Source organism: Globicephala melas, chromosome 6, assembly GCF_963455315.2.
Source record: "Globicephala melas chromosome 6, mGloMel1.2, whole genome shotgun sequence".
Taxonomy (NCBI): Eukaryota; Metazoa; Chordata; class Mammalia; order Artiodactyla; family Delphinidae; genus Globicephala; species Globicephala melas.
The window spans coordinates 10939240-10956487 of NC_083319.1; the positions used below are offsets into that span (position 1 = coordinate 10939240).

General features: G+C 51.6%; 1 protein-coding gene across 3 annotated transcripts in view; it reads right to left on the reverse strand.

Annotated features, from left to right (window-relative positions):
* Positions 1-7079: 7079 nt before the first annotated feature.
* Positions 7080-17248, reverse strand: part of OLFML2A (olfactomedin like 2A) — a 33826-nt gene continuing 23657 nt past the window's right edge. For 2 of the 3 annotated variants that reach the window (XM_030858699.2, XM_030858698.2), the window contains exons 5-8: positions 16317-16563; positions 13933-14163; positions 12681-12866; positions 7081-11694 (exon numbers count right to left, since the gene is read on the reverse strand). In XM_030858699.2, the coding sequence (XP_030714559.1) occupies positions 11090-11694; positions 12681-12866; positions 13933-14163; positions 16317-16563 (1269 nt within the window). In that variant the 3' untranslated portion in view covers positions 7081-11089. Of the gene's footprint in view, positions 11695-12680; positions 12867-13932; positions 14164-16316; positions 16564-17248 lie in introns of all 3 variants that reach the window. The other variant, XM_060300447.1, reaches the window with a different exon arrangement.

A 17248-nucleotide genomic window follows, 5' to 3' on the forward strand; every position in this document is an offset into this window, starting at 1 on the left:
GCATGTGGGATCTTCCCGGACCAGGGATCAAACCCATGTCCTCGGCATTAACAGGCGGTTTCTTAACCACTGGGCCCCCAGGGAAGTCCCAATAATAGTAATGAATTATAACCAATTGAATAAGATAAGAATTCATGTGCCCATCATCCACTGTATGTATGTATACTGTAAGCTCTTCTTTCAGTAGAACATTGACTCATAATAATAGGAAATTTTAGGTCACAATTTTGCAATCATCAGAGAAATAATTAATGTAGATAAAGATCAAGATGCTAAAATCAGAGGGTGAAAACTTGATGAGAAATAAAATATTTATATAGCATCAAAGTACTCCCGTGCGGGCTTCCTTGGTGGCGCAGTGGTTGAGAGTCCGCCTGCCGATGCAAGGGACGCAGGTTCGTGTCCCGGTCTGGGAAGATCCCACATGCCACGGAGCGGCTGGGCCCGTGAGCCATGGCCGCTGAGCCTGCGCGTCCGGAGCCTGTGCTCCGCAACGGGAGAGGCCACAGCAGTGAGAGGCCTGCGTACCGCAAAAAAAAAAAACAAAAAAGTACTCCCGTGCAAATTACTTATTATTTATAAAGAGAAAATAGGGATTGTACAGTAGATAAAACTGGTGGACACCACCTTAACCAAGTGATCAAAGTAACCATCACCAGTAATAAGGCAAATTGACATCAAGTGCTTCTTAATATGATGTATGGAGAAAGACATAGTATCATTTCTGTGGTATCTCTGCCCCAAATGCATAGCCTGAATCTAATCATGAGGAAATCTCTGAAAAATGAAAATCGAGGAATATTTTACAAAATAAATGACCTGTACTCTTCAAAAATGACAATGTCATGGAAGACAAGGGAAGGCTGGGGAACCGTTCTAGAGTTAAGGGAGACTTAAATGTGATGTGTTATTCTGGATTGGAACCTGAACTGGAAAAAAAATGCTCTAAGCTTCACCAAATTTGTATAAGACCTGTAGATTAGATATAATTTTATGTCATCTCTAAATTTCCTGATTTTGCTAATTGTACTGTGGTTATCTGAATGTTCATGTTCTTAGGCAATATACACTGAGGTATTTAGGGGAAAAGGGGCATCATATTTGCAACTTACCCTCAAGTGTTCAGAAAAAAGCTGTACATAGAATGATAAAGCAAATGTCACAAAATGTGAATAATTGGTGAATCAAGGGGAAGAGTATTTAGGAGTTATTTGTGCTACTCTTCTAATTTTTCTATAACTTTGTCATTATTTCAAAGTAAAAAGTAAAATAGAAAAAAAAGAAAGAAAAAAAAAAACCTGTTTGGATTCTTTTCTTTAAAGAAGCTATTTTCCCTCAAGGAACTCATTCATATGCTTGCCTCTTCGGCAAGTCTAGACTCTTCCTTAGCATTTTAGTCGACATCCCAAACTTTTAGAAACAAATGGAGATTTGTTTATGAGTTCCTCATTCCTCAGCCATGTGGCACTGGTTATGCTCCCTGATCATCAGCCCTTCCTGTCTGGCTCATTGACAGTGTCCACTGAACACTTTTGCATTGCGCCATCTCTGAATCCCCAAGGCTCATCTCCGTACCTGGCCAGAGCGGTAGCGTAGGGTAGGAGTTTGTGAAACTGAAAGACGGAAATATCTGATTGTCTTCAGGGGAATAGCAAGAGTTGGAACTGAGAGGGAATGAAGAGGAACCCCACTGGCCTTCTGTGGGGCAAGGGCCCTCATACATGCCTGGATCCTGGACTAGAAAGCTTTGGACCCCAGTGGTGCCTGGAAGCCTCTACCCTGTGTCTGGCTGCCAAGGAGATTTGTCTTGGAATGGGCAATCAGGAGACAGAGCAGTGTAAATTCCCCTCTGCAGGGGCGACTCCGGACTAATCCCATCAGTGTGGTTAAGGGTGAGCAGGTGACAGCTTTGCTAAACTGCACTTCAGGGTCCATTGGAAGTTTACCAGCTCCCTCTGGTTTGTTAAACTCACTGGTGGTAAATGAAGTGAACTCTCTGGCTACCCCTCTGATCTTGTGAGTCTGGGCACAGGGCTTTGGGTTTGACTTTCCAAGCTGCCTCGGATCCTCACATCTTGGTTCTTGAAGGCCCTCAGATCGATGGGGCTTGAGGTTGGGATATTTGGAAGTGAGTGGCCATGGATGAGTCTGAGAAGGTGAATGGAGGCCTTAAAAGCCACCCCTGGGATCCTCAGAGCAATGGGAGGAGCCAAGGGACAGTGACAGGTAATGGAGTGAAATGGCCAGATTTTCATTTTAGAAAATTCACTCTAGAAGCTAAAGTTGAAGATCAGAGGGTAGGAAGGGACAACAAGCAAAAAGATCAACGCAGAGGCTGTTACACAAATCCAGGCAAAAACTGGAATGAGAAGTATTATTTAGACCTTGTTCTATAACAGAAACGGCAAACGTAGCATATATCTCACCACCCAAACTTCTTGTTCTCATGGCAAACATTGCTGATCCCTCACTGTCCTCCTCCCTTGTCCTGGGCCTGCGTGGGCAGCTCCCGTAGATGACCACTACCAATCAATCCAAGTAGGCTCACTGAATGAAAGACATTTGCCCTCTCCACTCTCTGTTAGAGAAGGCAAGGAAGAGCATCAGTTGGAGGATATGCTCGCGTTTGCCGACAACTCACTTTGGGTCTGGCCCGACCTTAGGCCCTGGGGGTCAGACCGAGGGTGATACCCCAAGTCAGTCTTTGAGGTCCCTCATGGTGCATTGTGCCTTGCCCTGCTGTACGCCCTCTGTGCTCCCACTCAGTGCTTTCGCACATCCATTAGCTCATTTCAACCTCACAACATTCCTGGAAGATCAAGGTTGTCATCCCCATTTTACCGAGGAGGAAACTGAGACCAGAGACTTCAGGTAGAGTGCCCAAGTTCCACAGGTGGTAGGTGGCAGAACTGGGATTCAAACCAAGGGCTGTCTGGCTCCCAAAGCCCTGGCTCCTTCCACAAGAAGCTTGTTCCAGCTGCAGCAGCTGTTCGAATCTGTCAGGGCCTCATGCAGAAAGCAGGACAGGTTGGGGTGGGACATCTTGGGAACAATGGCTTTCCCTGTCAATAAAATCCCCGGCTTAAAAGGACCTGGGAAACTTGACTTTGGAATCACCCTATCTAATCCCCTCTGTGTTGAGCCATGGAGAAGGGAGGCCCTGGCCCCTGGGTGGGGGCAGGGGGATCCCTGAGGGGGATGCTGCACAGATGGTGAGGGGCGGAGGCCTCTTGCAGTGGAAGAGAATAAAGTTTCTGTCCTTGCACAGTTGGAATGAGGGCCCTGGAGCCAAGCGGCCAGGGCCAGGGCAGGGCCAGCCAACCTTTGGCACGTGAAATGCCACCCTGAGCTCATGGCAGATAATGCTGCCATAGCAGGGGGGTAATAATTCATCCCCCCTGGTAGGCATGCATCCTGAAAGCCCTGTCTGTTCCTGCCTCATGGGGTCCCTGTTGGAATGTAGGGGGTCGAGGGGCTGGCCCCAGCTGTGGGCAGAGCTTAGACTGGACCTGGTGGGTGGCGTAGCATCTGGGCACTGCCTGGGGGCAGAGGGAGCCTTTGTGCTCTGTGCCCTAGGAATCCCACCCCCACCCGCAGTCGCCCTGTTGGGGAGAAATGGCTGACATGCCAGGCTAAGGCCTGCTCTCTCTCCTTCTTCTTCTGGGGCAGCTGGGAGGAGAGTGCTTCCCTAGGTGCAGCCTGGCATCTGACAGATCTACCCCATCACACCTGGGGTGCTCCTTCTGAGCACTGGGAGGGTGAAGGGCAGGGGCCCTCAAACCTGAATGCATGGCACGATCTCCTGGGCAGCTTTAAAAACAGACCAGATCTCAGTCCTCGCCCCCAGAGGCCATGTTCTGTTGTTCTGGGGTGGCACCTGGGCATTGGAAGTGATTCTGAAGGGATCTGGGTTTGAGAACCACCAGTGTGGTGTTTTGAGAGGGTGGTGCTACAGCTGTGTGACCTTGAACACGTGACATAGCAGTTGGTGCCCCAGTTTCCCCATTTGTGAAATGTGGACAGCAACAGTACCTATTTTGTGGGGTCAGTGGGAGGATTCAGTGGGACGATGCTGTAAAGACTCGGCACTGGGCTTCTCTGGTGGTGCAGTGGTTAAGAACCCGCCCGCCAAGGCAGGGGACACGGGTTCGAGCCCTGGTCTGGGAAGATCCCACATGCCGCGGAGCAACTAAGCCCATGCGCCACAACTACTGAACCTGCACTCTAGAGCCCACGAGCCACAACTACTGAAGCCTGTGTGCCACAACTGCTGAAGCCCATGTGCCACAACTACTGAAGCTCGTGTGCCTAGAGCCCGTGCTCTGCAACAAGAGAAGCCACTGCAATGAGAAGCTCACGCACAGCAACCAAGAGTAGCCCCCGCTCTCTGCAACTAGAGAAAGCCCACGTGCAGCAACGAAGACCCAATGCAGCCAAAAATAAATACAAAAAAAAAAAAAGACTTGGCACTGCGCCTGGCATGGAGCACACACCCGGACGCTGTAGACATCTATATCTATCCTATACATAGTTATTGACATTTCTTCGTTTCCCACCTGCCAAGGGGAAATTTTAGGACTTAAAGTCCTAGGGAGAAAATCTAGAGGGCAGAGAGAGGTCCCCTTTGAGGACCACACCAAGAGGGGACCAGAGGAGGCTCTTCACTCTGACAGGGAGGCAGGTTGGGAGGTGTTGGCACCTCTGTGTTTCCAGGAGCAGCCCACACTCCTTGGCAAGGCACGGAGACCTCAGGATCTCGGCTCTCAAAGCACCAAGAACACCATGTGCGTGCGGCTACATCTGGCTTCCGCACCTCCCAGCAGGTTCTCAAGGGGAGGGGTGAGCCTCGCTCAGCTTGGTGCCCGCAAGGCTGGCACACAGGCATCAGTCACATTGGATAGCCCGCGGTGCATGACACAGACCTGCCAGGAGAGCTGGCAGGTCCTCTGAGCAGGGAATTAACTGGTTACAATGCTGGCAGATCCTCTGAGCAGGGAATTAACTGGTTACAATGGCAACAGTAGCTACTGCTTCCTGAACCCCCACCCAGTATTGGGCATCACGCTTAGGGCTTACAAGACCGCACAAGCCTTGTCACTGCTCTTTCTGGCAGGTCATGCTGTCAACCAGGCTGGTAAGGGTGAGCCTAAGCTCACTGAACTCTACAGCCTCTGGCCTCTGTTGGCCATTGAGCTGCCTCAAGCACTGAGCTGGGGTTCAGAGCTGCGTGCCTGCCACAGACAACAGAAACGCCACAGCTTTTTTTGCTGCCCAGGTCCCTGGCTGCAGCCCAGGATGGAGTGTTTAGGTGGAGTATTTTTTCCTGAAGATGGGTTTTCTCATTTTCATAGAATTTCAAGATGGAGAGAGTCACTGGAAATATCCCATCTGCTCTCCAGCCTTAGTGATCTGAGATTGCATTCTAGAGGTTTCTGCCTGGAACCTGACTTAGGGATGGCCTCAACAAATATGCTGCACGAATAAAATGAAAGAAGTGTGGCCCATTCAGTGGCCATGACCTCGGAACCAAGGGTGGCTTGCTCAGCAGACTGTTCATGAACTTGCCCAAGGTTCTGAGACAGATCACTCGGTTATTTGCAGACATTTGTTGGGGGTCTCCTGGGTGCTGATGAACAAGTAGGGAGCAAGCTCTGCTTTCATGGAGCTCAGATTCCAGTGACAGGAGACAGGCCCTAAGCAGGAAAACTAATAAATAAATACCTGCTAGTGAAGAGACGAGAGGGCTTGTGATGGGGACGACTTTATTTATTTTTAAGTTTTTTTTTTTAATTAATTTTATTTATTTATTTTTGGCTGCTTTGGGTCTTCGTTGCTGTGCACAGGCTTTCTCTAGTTGCAGCGAGCAGGGGCTACTCTTCGTTGTGGCACACAGGCTTCTCATTGCACTGGCTTCTTGTTGCGGAGCACAGGCTCTAGGAGTGCAGGCTTCAGTAGTTGTGGCACGTGGGCTCGGTAGTTGTGGCTCACGGGCTCTAGAGCGCAGGCTCAGTAGTTGTGGTGCACGGGCTTAGTTGCTCCGTGGCATGTGGGATCTTCCTGGACCAGGGCTTGAACCCGTGTCTCCTGCATTGGCAGGCAGATTCTTAACCACTGCGCCATCAGGGAAGCCCGATGGGGATGACTTTAGACTCAGCATTGAGGGACAGTTTCCCTGGGGAAGCTGAGACCTGAGTGACCAGAGGGAGGCAACCATGCACAGGTGCAGGCACCAGTGTACCAGGCAGAGGGATGCAAAGCTGATGCAAAGGCTGGGGAGGATGGGGTGGAGAGCAGATGGGACTGGTGCTGGCGAGGGGGTCAGAGAGGGGAGGCCATGGTCCAGATTACCTAAAACCCAGCCATGTTTGGCTTGCTTGGGACTAGGGTCAGCCCTAGTGGAGTCTGAGTTGTGAGAGGGACATGTTCCCATCAGCCTCTGCCATGGCAGGTGTCGCATTGTGCTTCTGACCTGTCTGTACTGTGGGGATTGGGACCCTCGTCATTGCCCAGGGCCACAGGGACAGTGCCCAGCTACCAGTCAAGGCAGGGGCTCTGCCGAGGCTGGCCTGTAGCTGGGGGAGGCCGGGGAGGGAAGGCCTGGCTGAATGAGTGTGTGTGTGTGTGTGTGTTTGGGAAGCTAGTCTAAATCCAAGTCACCCATCAGTGGTTTGAGAACTCCTTGGAGGTACCTAAGCCACCACGTGAAGGGCCATTAAGCCACATGGGAGAAGCTATTCCCTTCCAATCCCATCCCTCTGATTACATCAAGGACAATATCCACTTGCTGCTGGTTTGCCCTTTATGTCCCTTGAACATTTGCTAATCTTCCTTTTTACACAAAGCGCTTTGGCCGGCCTCACCGGCACGGTGTCCAGTGGGATGCGACAGTGCTGCTTGTTCTGTGTCGCATCCCGGTCACCTTGTGTTTGTGGTCACTGGCTTTCTTTTTACTATTGTAATATTCCTACTTAAAAAAAATTTTTTTAAGACTTTTTGTTTTCGTTTTTGCTGACAGCTTATAAAGCTTCCCTTTGAAATAAAATTATTTTAGTAAAAAGAATGAAATGATTGAAAAAAGAAATAGAAAACTATACTGAAGATGGTAGAGGGAAATGACAAAGATCACAACGAGGGTCTGTACATGAAGGACTGAAGTTTGAGAACATGGGACTAAGTGATGCTCAAGGCTCCCTCCCTGGGGTTCTCTCTCTGCAGCTGAAGGCGGGGCTGCAAGGTAGTGTCTGCATACCTTTGGGAATGGCTTGCTTCTCCTCTTCACTGGGAGGGGCCTGGTTGTCAGCCTGAGTTGGATTCTTCTGCCCTAGTTCATAATCCAGATCAGTTTCTAGCAACAAGGCCGATTCTCATAACAAAGTATTGTTTTAAAGTAATTAAATGTCTGTGTTATGATAAGGATGCAGACCATAGCATTTAGTCAAGACTTTTAAATCAAGCTTTTGATCACGTATTTATTTAGGTATATTCCACCTTGTTGCAAAAAAAGGTATTGTGGCAATTTACAAAAATAGATAAAATACAATATAATAAAAATAAAGAGATCAGGGTAAAGGTAAAAGCAGAAAGCCAGAATGAAGCCAGAGTCCAGTAGGAGACCCAGTACAATTGTTAAAAATAATCTCAAATTTGACTTTGAGCTTCCCATTAGCCAGAGCAAGGAAGAAAACCTGACTGGTTACAAAATTCCTAACAACAGTTAGTTTGGGGCTTTGGTGTAAAAACAGACCTGGTTCAACTCTTGACTCTACTACTTGTTAGATTTGTGACCCTGAGCAGGTTGCTTAACGCTTCTGAACTTGAGGTTCACTCCCTGTAATAGGGAAAAGTAATGCCAACCTTGGGGTTCCTGGGTGGATTAGTGATAATGTATGTAAAGGTGACTTCTAGCTCTAGGAGGGTACTGCTTGGGCCCTCAGCTGCCCTTTGTCCTCACTAAGCTGCAGGTCTTCAGCCATAAAAGGGAGTTGACATCTGTCCCCTCTGTGCAGCATGTCAGAAGCATAGCTGGATTCTAACCTAGTACTCCCTAACTCCTATCCAGGGCTCCCTGACAACCATCCAGTGCTGTGTCCTCCTGTCACCAGAGTGGTTTCCAGTGCTGTCATGGAGGAAAAGGTGCTTTAGAACATACGGGCTTTCAGTAGCCCTCAAGTCATTCCCAGGAAAAACGCCCAGCCTCACCTTTAGGGCTGCCTCCCAGACAGAGCAAATTAAATATTAAGGTCTAGAAATCTCTTGGGAGGACTCAAAGGTGGCAGCCAAAGCCCCTTCACGTAGCATGTTGTTCAGAAACACCAGAGACAACTTCCTTTGCTGTCACAGCTGAGGTCGGTAGGAAAAGCTAGCCCTCTCCTTCTTTGTTTGAAGTACCTGTTACCGACTGTAATAAATCCCACAACAAAAACTCTTCCCTGCCTCCTGTCACCGATAGAACAAAATCCAGTTGTCTTGGAATTTTCTTTTCTCTGGTTTGGCATTCAAGGCTCTTTATAAACTGACCCCAACCTCCTTCTTGGGTCTCCTATGTAGATGCAATTCGTGGCTTGGCTACACTGGTTAAAAGCAACGACCACCATTTCTGGAGCTGCTGCTAGAGTGACACAGAGTTGGCAAAGAACGTGTGCTGACCAGCCCTGAAAACCTGACTGTGCTACAGGCTAAGCTGTTATGCTTGGGTAAGTCCCTTTACCTCAGTTTCCTCGTCTGTAAAATGGACACACTCAGAGTACATCCCTTCCACTGTTGTGAAGATGCAAGAATATGCACATGGCTTGCTTAGCCCACTGTTGATGCTCAGGTTATATTACCGATTTGGAAACCTGGCTTTCCACTTGACCCTGCCTCCACTTAACCTCTCTGGGCTCCAGTTTGACTATCTGTAAAATGAGGAAAATAACTGTACCTACAACATAACCCACATACAAGGGCCTGAAAACAGAAGGGGCTTAGTGAATGTTTAGAGGCTGCAGCCAGCATCCTCTCCCCGAGAAAACCATTTTGCTTGTCCTTTTCCAAAATTGGTGCATTCCAACTTTCCCTTTTCTAAGACTAATGGGGAAAGAGGAGCCTGAACATTTCTCATGTGGTTGGGCTGTGATATCGCGAAAGACAGAGTCTTCTAAAACCCACACCCAGGGCCAAGGGAAACGCTGGGACTTGCAGCCCCCTGAAGAGTTTCTAAGTGGAGCCCTCAGAGTTCAGTTGGGCGGGGGAGGCTGGATGTGTCCGCCACTATGAGTCAGGCCTTGCTTGGCTGGGCGCCATCATTCCCCTTTACTTCGGGAGTGAGTTACGGCTTAAACAAAACAACATCACCTGACAATGCCTGAAAGAAATGTATCCTGCACAAAATGCATTTCTTTACACTCTTGGGTATGCAGCTGGGTGTTCATATATACAGATACCTGGGAGCTGGCATGGGGACAGAATGAAAGAAGCAGGGTCCGGGGTTGTGTAGAGATCAGCAGTAAACACCCCTCAAAGGTGTTGGGATGACTTGGGTGCTGGGTGGTCTATTGCCTAGCTGCCTCTGAGCGTGGAGAATAAAGGATAAAGACAAAGCCCTTCTGGAAGGAGATCAGCTGGGTCCTGTTCCCAGTGTGGCCCTGAGCCATTCTCTAAACCTTTCTGGGCCTATTTCTCCTTTGTAGATATAGGGAGTCAGACCGGAGAACTTCTTCCAGTTCTAAAAATACTGTTCAAAGCAGATGTGGGGCAGGCCTGAAGGTCTTGTCCCCGGGGCTGCTGGGTCTGAGGCTCGGGGGAGCCCACCTGTGCACCCTCAGCCCCAAGTCCTGGGCTCGGGGCAGCCCTGGCACCATTATCTCTGAAGCCAGGAAAAGTCTGATCCACAGATCCCTTTCTCCTTCCCTCCCAGCTTTCACCTCTGACTCCTCCCTGCACCCAGAAGGTCCGAAGCCTCCTCTGGACCTGGTTGCCCAGATCTCAGCCTCCCCCGGTCCCCCAGGCCAGCCCACCAAATAACCAGGTTAGGACTGACAAGGAAGAAGAAACCTGTTTCATCCTGGTGCCACCCAGCCTCAGGCCTAGGGTCTTGCTCGTGGCCGACCTGGAGGTATCCCTGAGTGCGTATAGGTTGTGGGTTCAAAGGCCCAGAGAGAAAGGATGAGGTGGACCCCAGGCGCAAAGGCTCTGGGAGGGACTGGGGAGAGGTCCCACAGCCTGGGTATGTGGCCAAAGCCAGCACTTCTGGGTGAAAAGGGAGCCTCGGGGCCTGGCCCAGTTCCCCACCCTGGTAGAGTCGCTGCTGACAGGCAGCTGCCTGCAGCCTTCTCAGCTGCTGCTGCAGAAACAAGTGACGGCACTGATGAAGAATAAGAGAAAATAAAAATGAGTACGGGGCGGGGGGTCTTGGAACGGGGGCTGGTATTTTTTCTCGGGGTGTGGTTTCTGCTCAGTGGCTGGGTGACTGTGGAGGTTTGGAATGTGGTCAGACAGCGGGTGGGGTGGGGATTGGGGGCTGGCCAAAGGCATGGAACAAGGACATTAGCCCATTAGCCAAAGGGCCCAAAGCCCCAGGGCCACCAACAGCTCCGTCAGAACAGGGGCCTGGGGTGGCACGCAGAGCTGGGCCTCCACCCAACACTAGTGTGTTGGTCCCAAAGGCCTCTGGTTTTGAGTAGCCCCGGGGAAGGGAGATAGACTTGAGAGAACAAGAGAAATGAGGGGAGAGGGGAGAGGGTTGGAGGTAGGGGAGAGGTTAGGGTAGAGCATGGTCAGGTCTCATCTGTAAAATGGGTTTGCCGGATCAAAAGTGAGGCCTCAGTCTCCTCACCTGTTAAATGGGCTTAACTGTCTCTACCTCCAAGGGTGTCAGGAGGATTAAGTGGGTTAGTGCACATGAAGCTCTTGGCAGTGCTGTGCAAATGTAAGTGATTATTACTCCACTGAGTGTTGAGGAAGCTTGACGCTGGCTGTGCCCACTGCCTAGCACCTAGCTCCAGGCCTGGGCCCAGTAAATAAATATTTGCTGAGGGAGTCCCTTGCAGGAGTCACTGTGGGGAGCCCCCCATGCCCACGGCCACTCCTCTCCCGTGAGCCCAGGTCTCGCTCAGACCACGAAGTGGAGGGTATAGGTGAGCTGGTGACCGTTGTCCCAGGCGTAGAGCACCCGCTCCTTGGGGTTGTAGTCGATCTGGGTGGTGTAGGCGTGCTCGTTGAGGAAGGGCAGCTGCGGGCGGGCGTCGGTGCCCGTGTGCGTGTCGAAGGCATAGGCCACATGGCCCTCCCGCTGGTTGTAGGTGTCCACGGCGTACAGGATGCCGCACACCAGGAAGCAGTTCCCGTAGGAGTTTCGCCGCAGCCACGTCTTCCACGTGGTCTCACGGTGCACCGACAGGTCGCCGGGGTCCAGGCGGCTCAGCACGATCACCTCGGACTGGGCCTCGTGGTGGTCATCCGCAGCAGGATAGATGACCCACAGGCCGCTCTCGTCCACGGCGAAGTCAATGTCCGAGTGGCCGCGCCACTTCCAGGGTGTGGTGTCCTCGTACACCGCGTCGGGCAGCATCGCCCAGGAGGCCACAAAGCGCTGCCGCAGGTCGTACTTGATGATGTTCTTGGTGAAGGCGCGGTTGTAGTAGAAGGCGCCCTGGTACACCACGTGGCCTGTGCCGATCCAGTTGTAGGGCAGCTTGTACATGTTACTCCAGCGGCCTGCGTGCGGAGGGCGGAAGGTCACACCAGAGCTTCCCGAAAAAGCCCCAGCCCACCCCAGGGACCAGGGAGGCCAGGGACCAGGGCTCTTGGGTGGCCCAGCAAGGATACTGAGTGAGCTATGGGCCTGGAGCTGGGCCAGTTATCTGATCCCATCAAGACAGTCCCATGAAGGAGGTACTATTATTATCCCATTTGCCGGGGAGAGAACAGGCTCAGAGGGTTCAAGGTCACTGGTTGTGGAACAGCACAGCCAGGATTTAGATACACGCTGTTACCAGCCCCTGTGCTTTGTTTCAGGGCGTTTGCCCACGCTGTTTCCTCTGCCTAGATTGCCATTTCCCATCCTATCTGCCTGGGGAATGCCTCAGCATCACCTCCTCTGGAAAGTCTTCCCTGATCTCCAGGCTGGGTTCCCATAGCCCCCGAGGCCTCCCTCTAGCACTATATTGACATTGTTTCTTCAAGCCTTTGCCATGCACATCAGATTGTGCATTTCTGGAGGGCAGCTCATGTCTAAATGACCCTTTCCCCTCATCATGTTCCAGATCTGATAACCAAATTTCTGCCCTTCCCTGCCCAGACCTGAAGGTCCTGTAAGGCCTGGGGCTCTGCTCATCTGTAAAACAGGGTGATAACCCCCACCTCAAAGATATCATGAGCTGATACACACTGGTGATTAGCACATAATAAGCACTCAACAAGTGGAAATTCTAAGCATTGTTACCCTTGACAGTAAATTACACTCATGAGGGCAAGACCATGTCCATCTTGTTTGCTGTTGCATTCCAGCTTCTGGCCTGGGGCCAGCACATAGGGGGTGCCCCCAGACTCCTCTTCTTGTGGTGGCTGACCATTCAGAGCTAGGCCAGGCAGGGGAAGTCTGGACCACAGGAAACCACAAGGCAAAGGAGGGCCAAGTCTCCATGGGGGACCCTCCCTAGGCTACCCACACCTGCCCCTTTCCCATCACAGGGGTCCCTGACCTTGCTTGAAGTTTTCCAGGTTGCGGAATTCCACCAGGCTGTTTCCATAGTAGTAGTTGGTGACATAGATCTTGTCATCCCTCGCAGCGGGGTCCTTCATCCAGGCTCCCTCATGGCGCCCATAGCTGTGGTGTCTCACAGGGGGGTCCACGGCCCGGAGGGTGCCCTCGCAGCTCGTCTCTCTGCCTGTGGGGAGCAAGGGGTGCAGCATTTGGTACACAGACCCACAGACGCTGAGCCAGAGCAACAGTCCTGGGAACGTTATCTGGGTCTTACTTAAATCCCTCCTGAGGTTTTGTTTGCAGCCTTATGTATTTCTTTTTTCTTTCTTCGTGATCAAAGCAATGTCTGATCATTGTAGAAAACACAGAACATTCAGAAAAGGAGAACGGAGAAAATAAAAATCATTCAAAATTCTATTATTCAAAGAAATTTTTAAACATGTTGTATTTCTTTCCTTTCCTTTTTTTTCTCTGCATGTATAGTCATGCAGACATACTTAAAAAAAAACATGATTCTGAATATACAGTTTTAGGTATCCTGTTTTTTCCTTCCACTGAGCAATCTCTCACATCATTAAATGGCCTTTTAATGATGTGATCTCAAGGTTCCACCAGGCCGCCAGACAGCTGCGCCCTTGAATTTATTTAACCAGTCCCCTCAGTGTTAGGCCTTTAGATTATGTTCAGTTTTCTGACGTTAGAAACAGGCTGCAAGGAAACCAGTTAAGCTGCAGCTGTTGTTCACATATCTGATGGATCCTTTAGGAAAGAGATTCCTAGAAGTGGAATGCACGTGGACCAAAGTAGGGAATGGTTTTGTCTTGTTATCACAGATAGCCAAGATGCCCTCCAGAAGGACGGGCTCCATCGATGACTTAATGAGGAAGATTTCTACCAAAGACACAAGCCAAAACTATAAACATGGAGATAAAAACGGCCAAAGACTAGACAGAGGAAATACAGAAGTGAAAATAGTTGCTGGATTTGATGATGGGGTTCTAGGTGACGTTTTAAGAAGAATTTGTTGGAAACACTACCTTGTTTCACTGTTAATGTTGTCAAGCTTTTTCTGTAACGATCAGATAGCAAACATTTTAGACTTTCCAGACCACATACTTCTGTCCCATATTCTTTAACAACCCTTAAAAAATGTAAGAACCACTCTTAGCTCAAGGGCTGTACAAAAACAGGCTATAGGCTGTGTTTGGCCCACGGGCTGTAGTTTGCTGACCCCTGGGAGGCTTACTCACCTTGGCTGGGGACTTCTGGGCGTGAAGGTGGCGTGGTGGGCAGGGGACTGGTGATGGGAGTCAGGGTAGGGGTGGGGGTGGGATCCGAGGCAGGGGTGCCAGGGGCCAAGTCCGCTCCCTCAGAGGCCCTGGGCCCAGTCTCGTCACGCTCTGCTGAGTTGGGCTCAGGCTGCCTGCCCTCCACCCGGGGCGGCCGCTGCTCCAGCCAGGAAGTGCCCTTGAGGGCGTTATCTGTGGAGAGAAGACCCTGTGCTCACATCCCAGCAGCACTGCCGCTGCCCGGGGTCCAGGCCCACTGGGTCCCAGCGCTGGGGCCATGGGGGAGACGTGCGGGTGGCCCCTAAGGAGTGAAAGGCCTTGAAAAGTGGGAGGTGGGGAAGGCTTCATGGTCAGCAAACTGGCTATAGGCCCCTGAGATGAGTGGCCTCGGCCAAGTCCCCTGCCTCAGTGGGCCTCGGCTTCCCCTTCCGTGAAATGAGTCATGAGGTCCACCACGTCAAGCTGTTGTGTTGATTAGAGGAAAATGTGCACAAGACATTTGCACAGATCCTGGCAAATATGAGGTGCCAGATGTGAGACCCCTTTCCCCCCTCAATGTCCCTTTGTACCAATTCCTTCATTTCCTGGATCCAATTCCAGGAGGCAGACACCCTTGCTCCCATTTTACAGACTTTCTCCTAGTCCGCTGCCCTGGAAACACCCTCTAGTTTCTCTCACCCAGGATTTGCCACTTCAGGTAGGGCAGGGCAGGTGCAGCCAGCTTCCCGTCACCTCTGGACCCCAGTTCTCTGTCTCTGCCCCCTCGTTCATCTCCTATCTCCCATCTCTCAGCTTTCTTGGCATCCCTCCCTCACTTCTTCCACTCCTGCTGGCACAGGCTTTGCTGATAGGAGGACTTTTGCAGCTCCGTGGGACTGGTTTGGGGCCATCTCTGCGTCCTCCCTGACCCACGCTTTCCTGGGTTGGAATGGATGGGGTCTGGGTAGGGAAAGACTCAGTGGCACAGCGCAGGGGACAAAAACTCCTCAGCCTCTGGGTTCCAGTCCCACTAACTCGCCGTGAAACCTGGAGGCTGTCACTTCACCTCTCTGAGCTTGTTTCCTCTGCTGGATCAAGTGCAACAGCATGTGTGAAAGGACTCCGCAGGCTGTGATGCCAGAGACAAAGGAATGGTGCTGTTGTTACCGTGATGGTGTGGCCCCCAGAGATGCACTGAGGCCCCTTGACTCCAAGACAATCACCTGACTTCTTCCTTTTCTCTCCCTGCTGGGCTTCCTCTTTGCACGGAGGTTTAGCCAGGCCCTGCTGTGGAGCAGCCCCTAGAGTCTCTCGGGAATGCGGGCACCCCCTCTGGTCAGCAGGCCTCAGTGGGGCCCAGCCTTGGCAGCCTGCCAGGGCAGGGGCTTGTTCCCACGGCCCTCACTGGCAGAGTCAGATGCCTGCAGCTGTTCCTGGGCAGAGCCCTGGCCAGGGGTCAGAGGCTCTATGCCGTGGCTAGGCTGACCTGGCAGGACTCAGAGCCAGCAGCTGGCACCAGGAGCTGGGAGAAGAGGCCCCTGAGCCCTGAGAGGCCAAGAATTGAGGGGGCTCTTGGGAGACTGGTCCCTCACAGTTCTACCCCTGGCCCCCTTGGGCATGGGCTGGGCAGAGAACCTCACTGGAGGAGGTGGTCAGCAGGACCCTGGAAGGGGGAGCAGGCTTGGGACACCTCTCAGGGACATCAGAGGAGAGCAGGCATCTGGGGAGGGGCTCAGGGGAAGAATCAGGAGCCACACCAGTGGGGATGGCCCAGAAATTTGGGAACTCTTGGAAATTTTGTCTCTTGTTTCTCGGTTCATTATTTTGTTGTCCTTCACTGTGATCGGGCAGGGAGCTGTAAGAAAGATACAAGAGTCTGTGGGCTCTTCTTTGGGGAGAAAAGAGTGGGAGGTGCTGGAGAGGCCATCCACTCCAAGGCCAGTCTGGAAATGGGAGGTGCCTCAAAGGCCCCAGGTCACTTCCCAGAACGCTGGTCTGGTCCCTGTGTTTGCCCGCCCACCAGAGGCAGCTGCCTGGTTATGGGTTTGCTTTTTCCCACTAGACTGTGAGCTCCGTGTTAGGCAGAAAGTCCGGAAGGTACAGCACGTACATAGTGAACTTTCCGCACATCTTTCAATGAAGAAGGAAAAGGCCAGTGAGGGTGGAGACAGCTATAACTACTGGAGAGGAGCTGAGTGGCCCTTTGTGTTGATTTGATCATTTCATCCCCAACAACCCCAGGACGAGCAAAGGGCACCAACAGGTAACCCATGGAGCTGAGATCTGGGGCAGTCTGACTGTAGAGAAGACCCTGGGTCCCTGTAGGGGCCCCCACTCCCCAAGGTTCCAATCTTCCTCTGACTCACCAGCCATGGCCTCGGTCATCTCCTTTCTGCCCGCCTTGTAGTAGGTGATGCCTCGGATCACAGCCTGCTGCTGGGCCAGGGCCCGGGGCTTGGCTGTGGTCTGGGGGAGTCTGCCCTTGCCCTCCTTCTTCAGCTTCTCCACTTTCAGCAGCTTCTCCTTAGGAGGTTTTGGGAGGCCCTTGTCTACAAAGCTCTTCTGCATGCTGCCATATTTGTTGTTGTCTTTGCCTTTCCCTCCAGCTGTGTCCTGGGGGAGAAGGGAAGTCTCAGATTTGGAGGATGGTAGAAGGGATGTTGCGGGGCGTCAGGAGGCTCAGCATGTGGGGGCTGGTAATGGCCATGTTGCTCCTGGCCCTGCATCCCAGGTGCTCATGAAGTCACAGCTTTCCTCCCATAGTTACATTCATGACTGGGGTGTGCCTCAGTTTCCCCACTCAGCTCTCTAGCTCCCCTGCAGGCTTGAAGCCCAGCCTGATAGGTTAGATTCCTGTTCTACTTCCCAGCTCCTGTACACTCCCCGCTGGGGGTAGACTACAACGGTGTGCTCCCTGGGGAAGTCAGCTTCCCATCCCTGTCCCTCTCACTCATTGATCTTTGTGTGTGGGCAGGGAGAGGTTCTCAGGCTCCAAGGCAGGGTGACCAATTCATCACAGTGTGATGGAACTTTCCCAGTGTTAGCACTGAAAGTCCTGTATCCTGGGAAACCCTTCAGTCCCGGGCAAACTGGGATGGTTGGTCACCGGGGCATTGACCTTAGGGCATGCTGTTTCTAACATTTTGTGAATTTTGTTATTTTTGCTTCCTTTTAAATGCCTCTGATGCTGGCTTGGCACAAGAACCTAGGGCCGGTGACATCACCCATTGTTAGGCAGGGTCTCTAGGAGATACAGTAAGTACAGGATCTAGACCTTCTGTGCCACTGCCCAAACGGG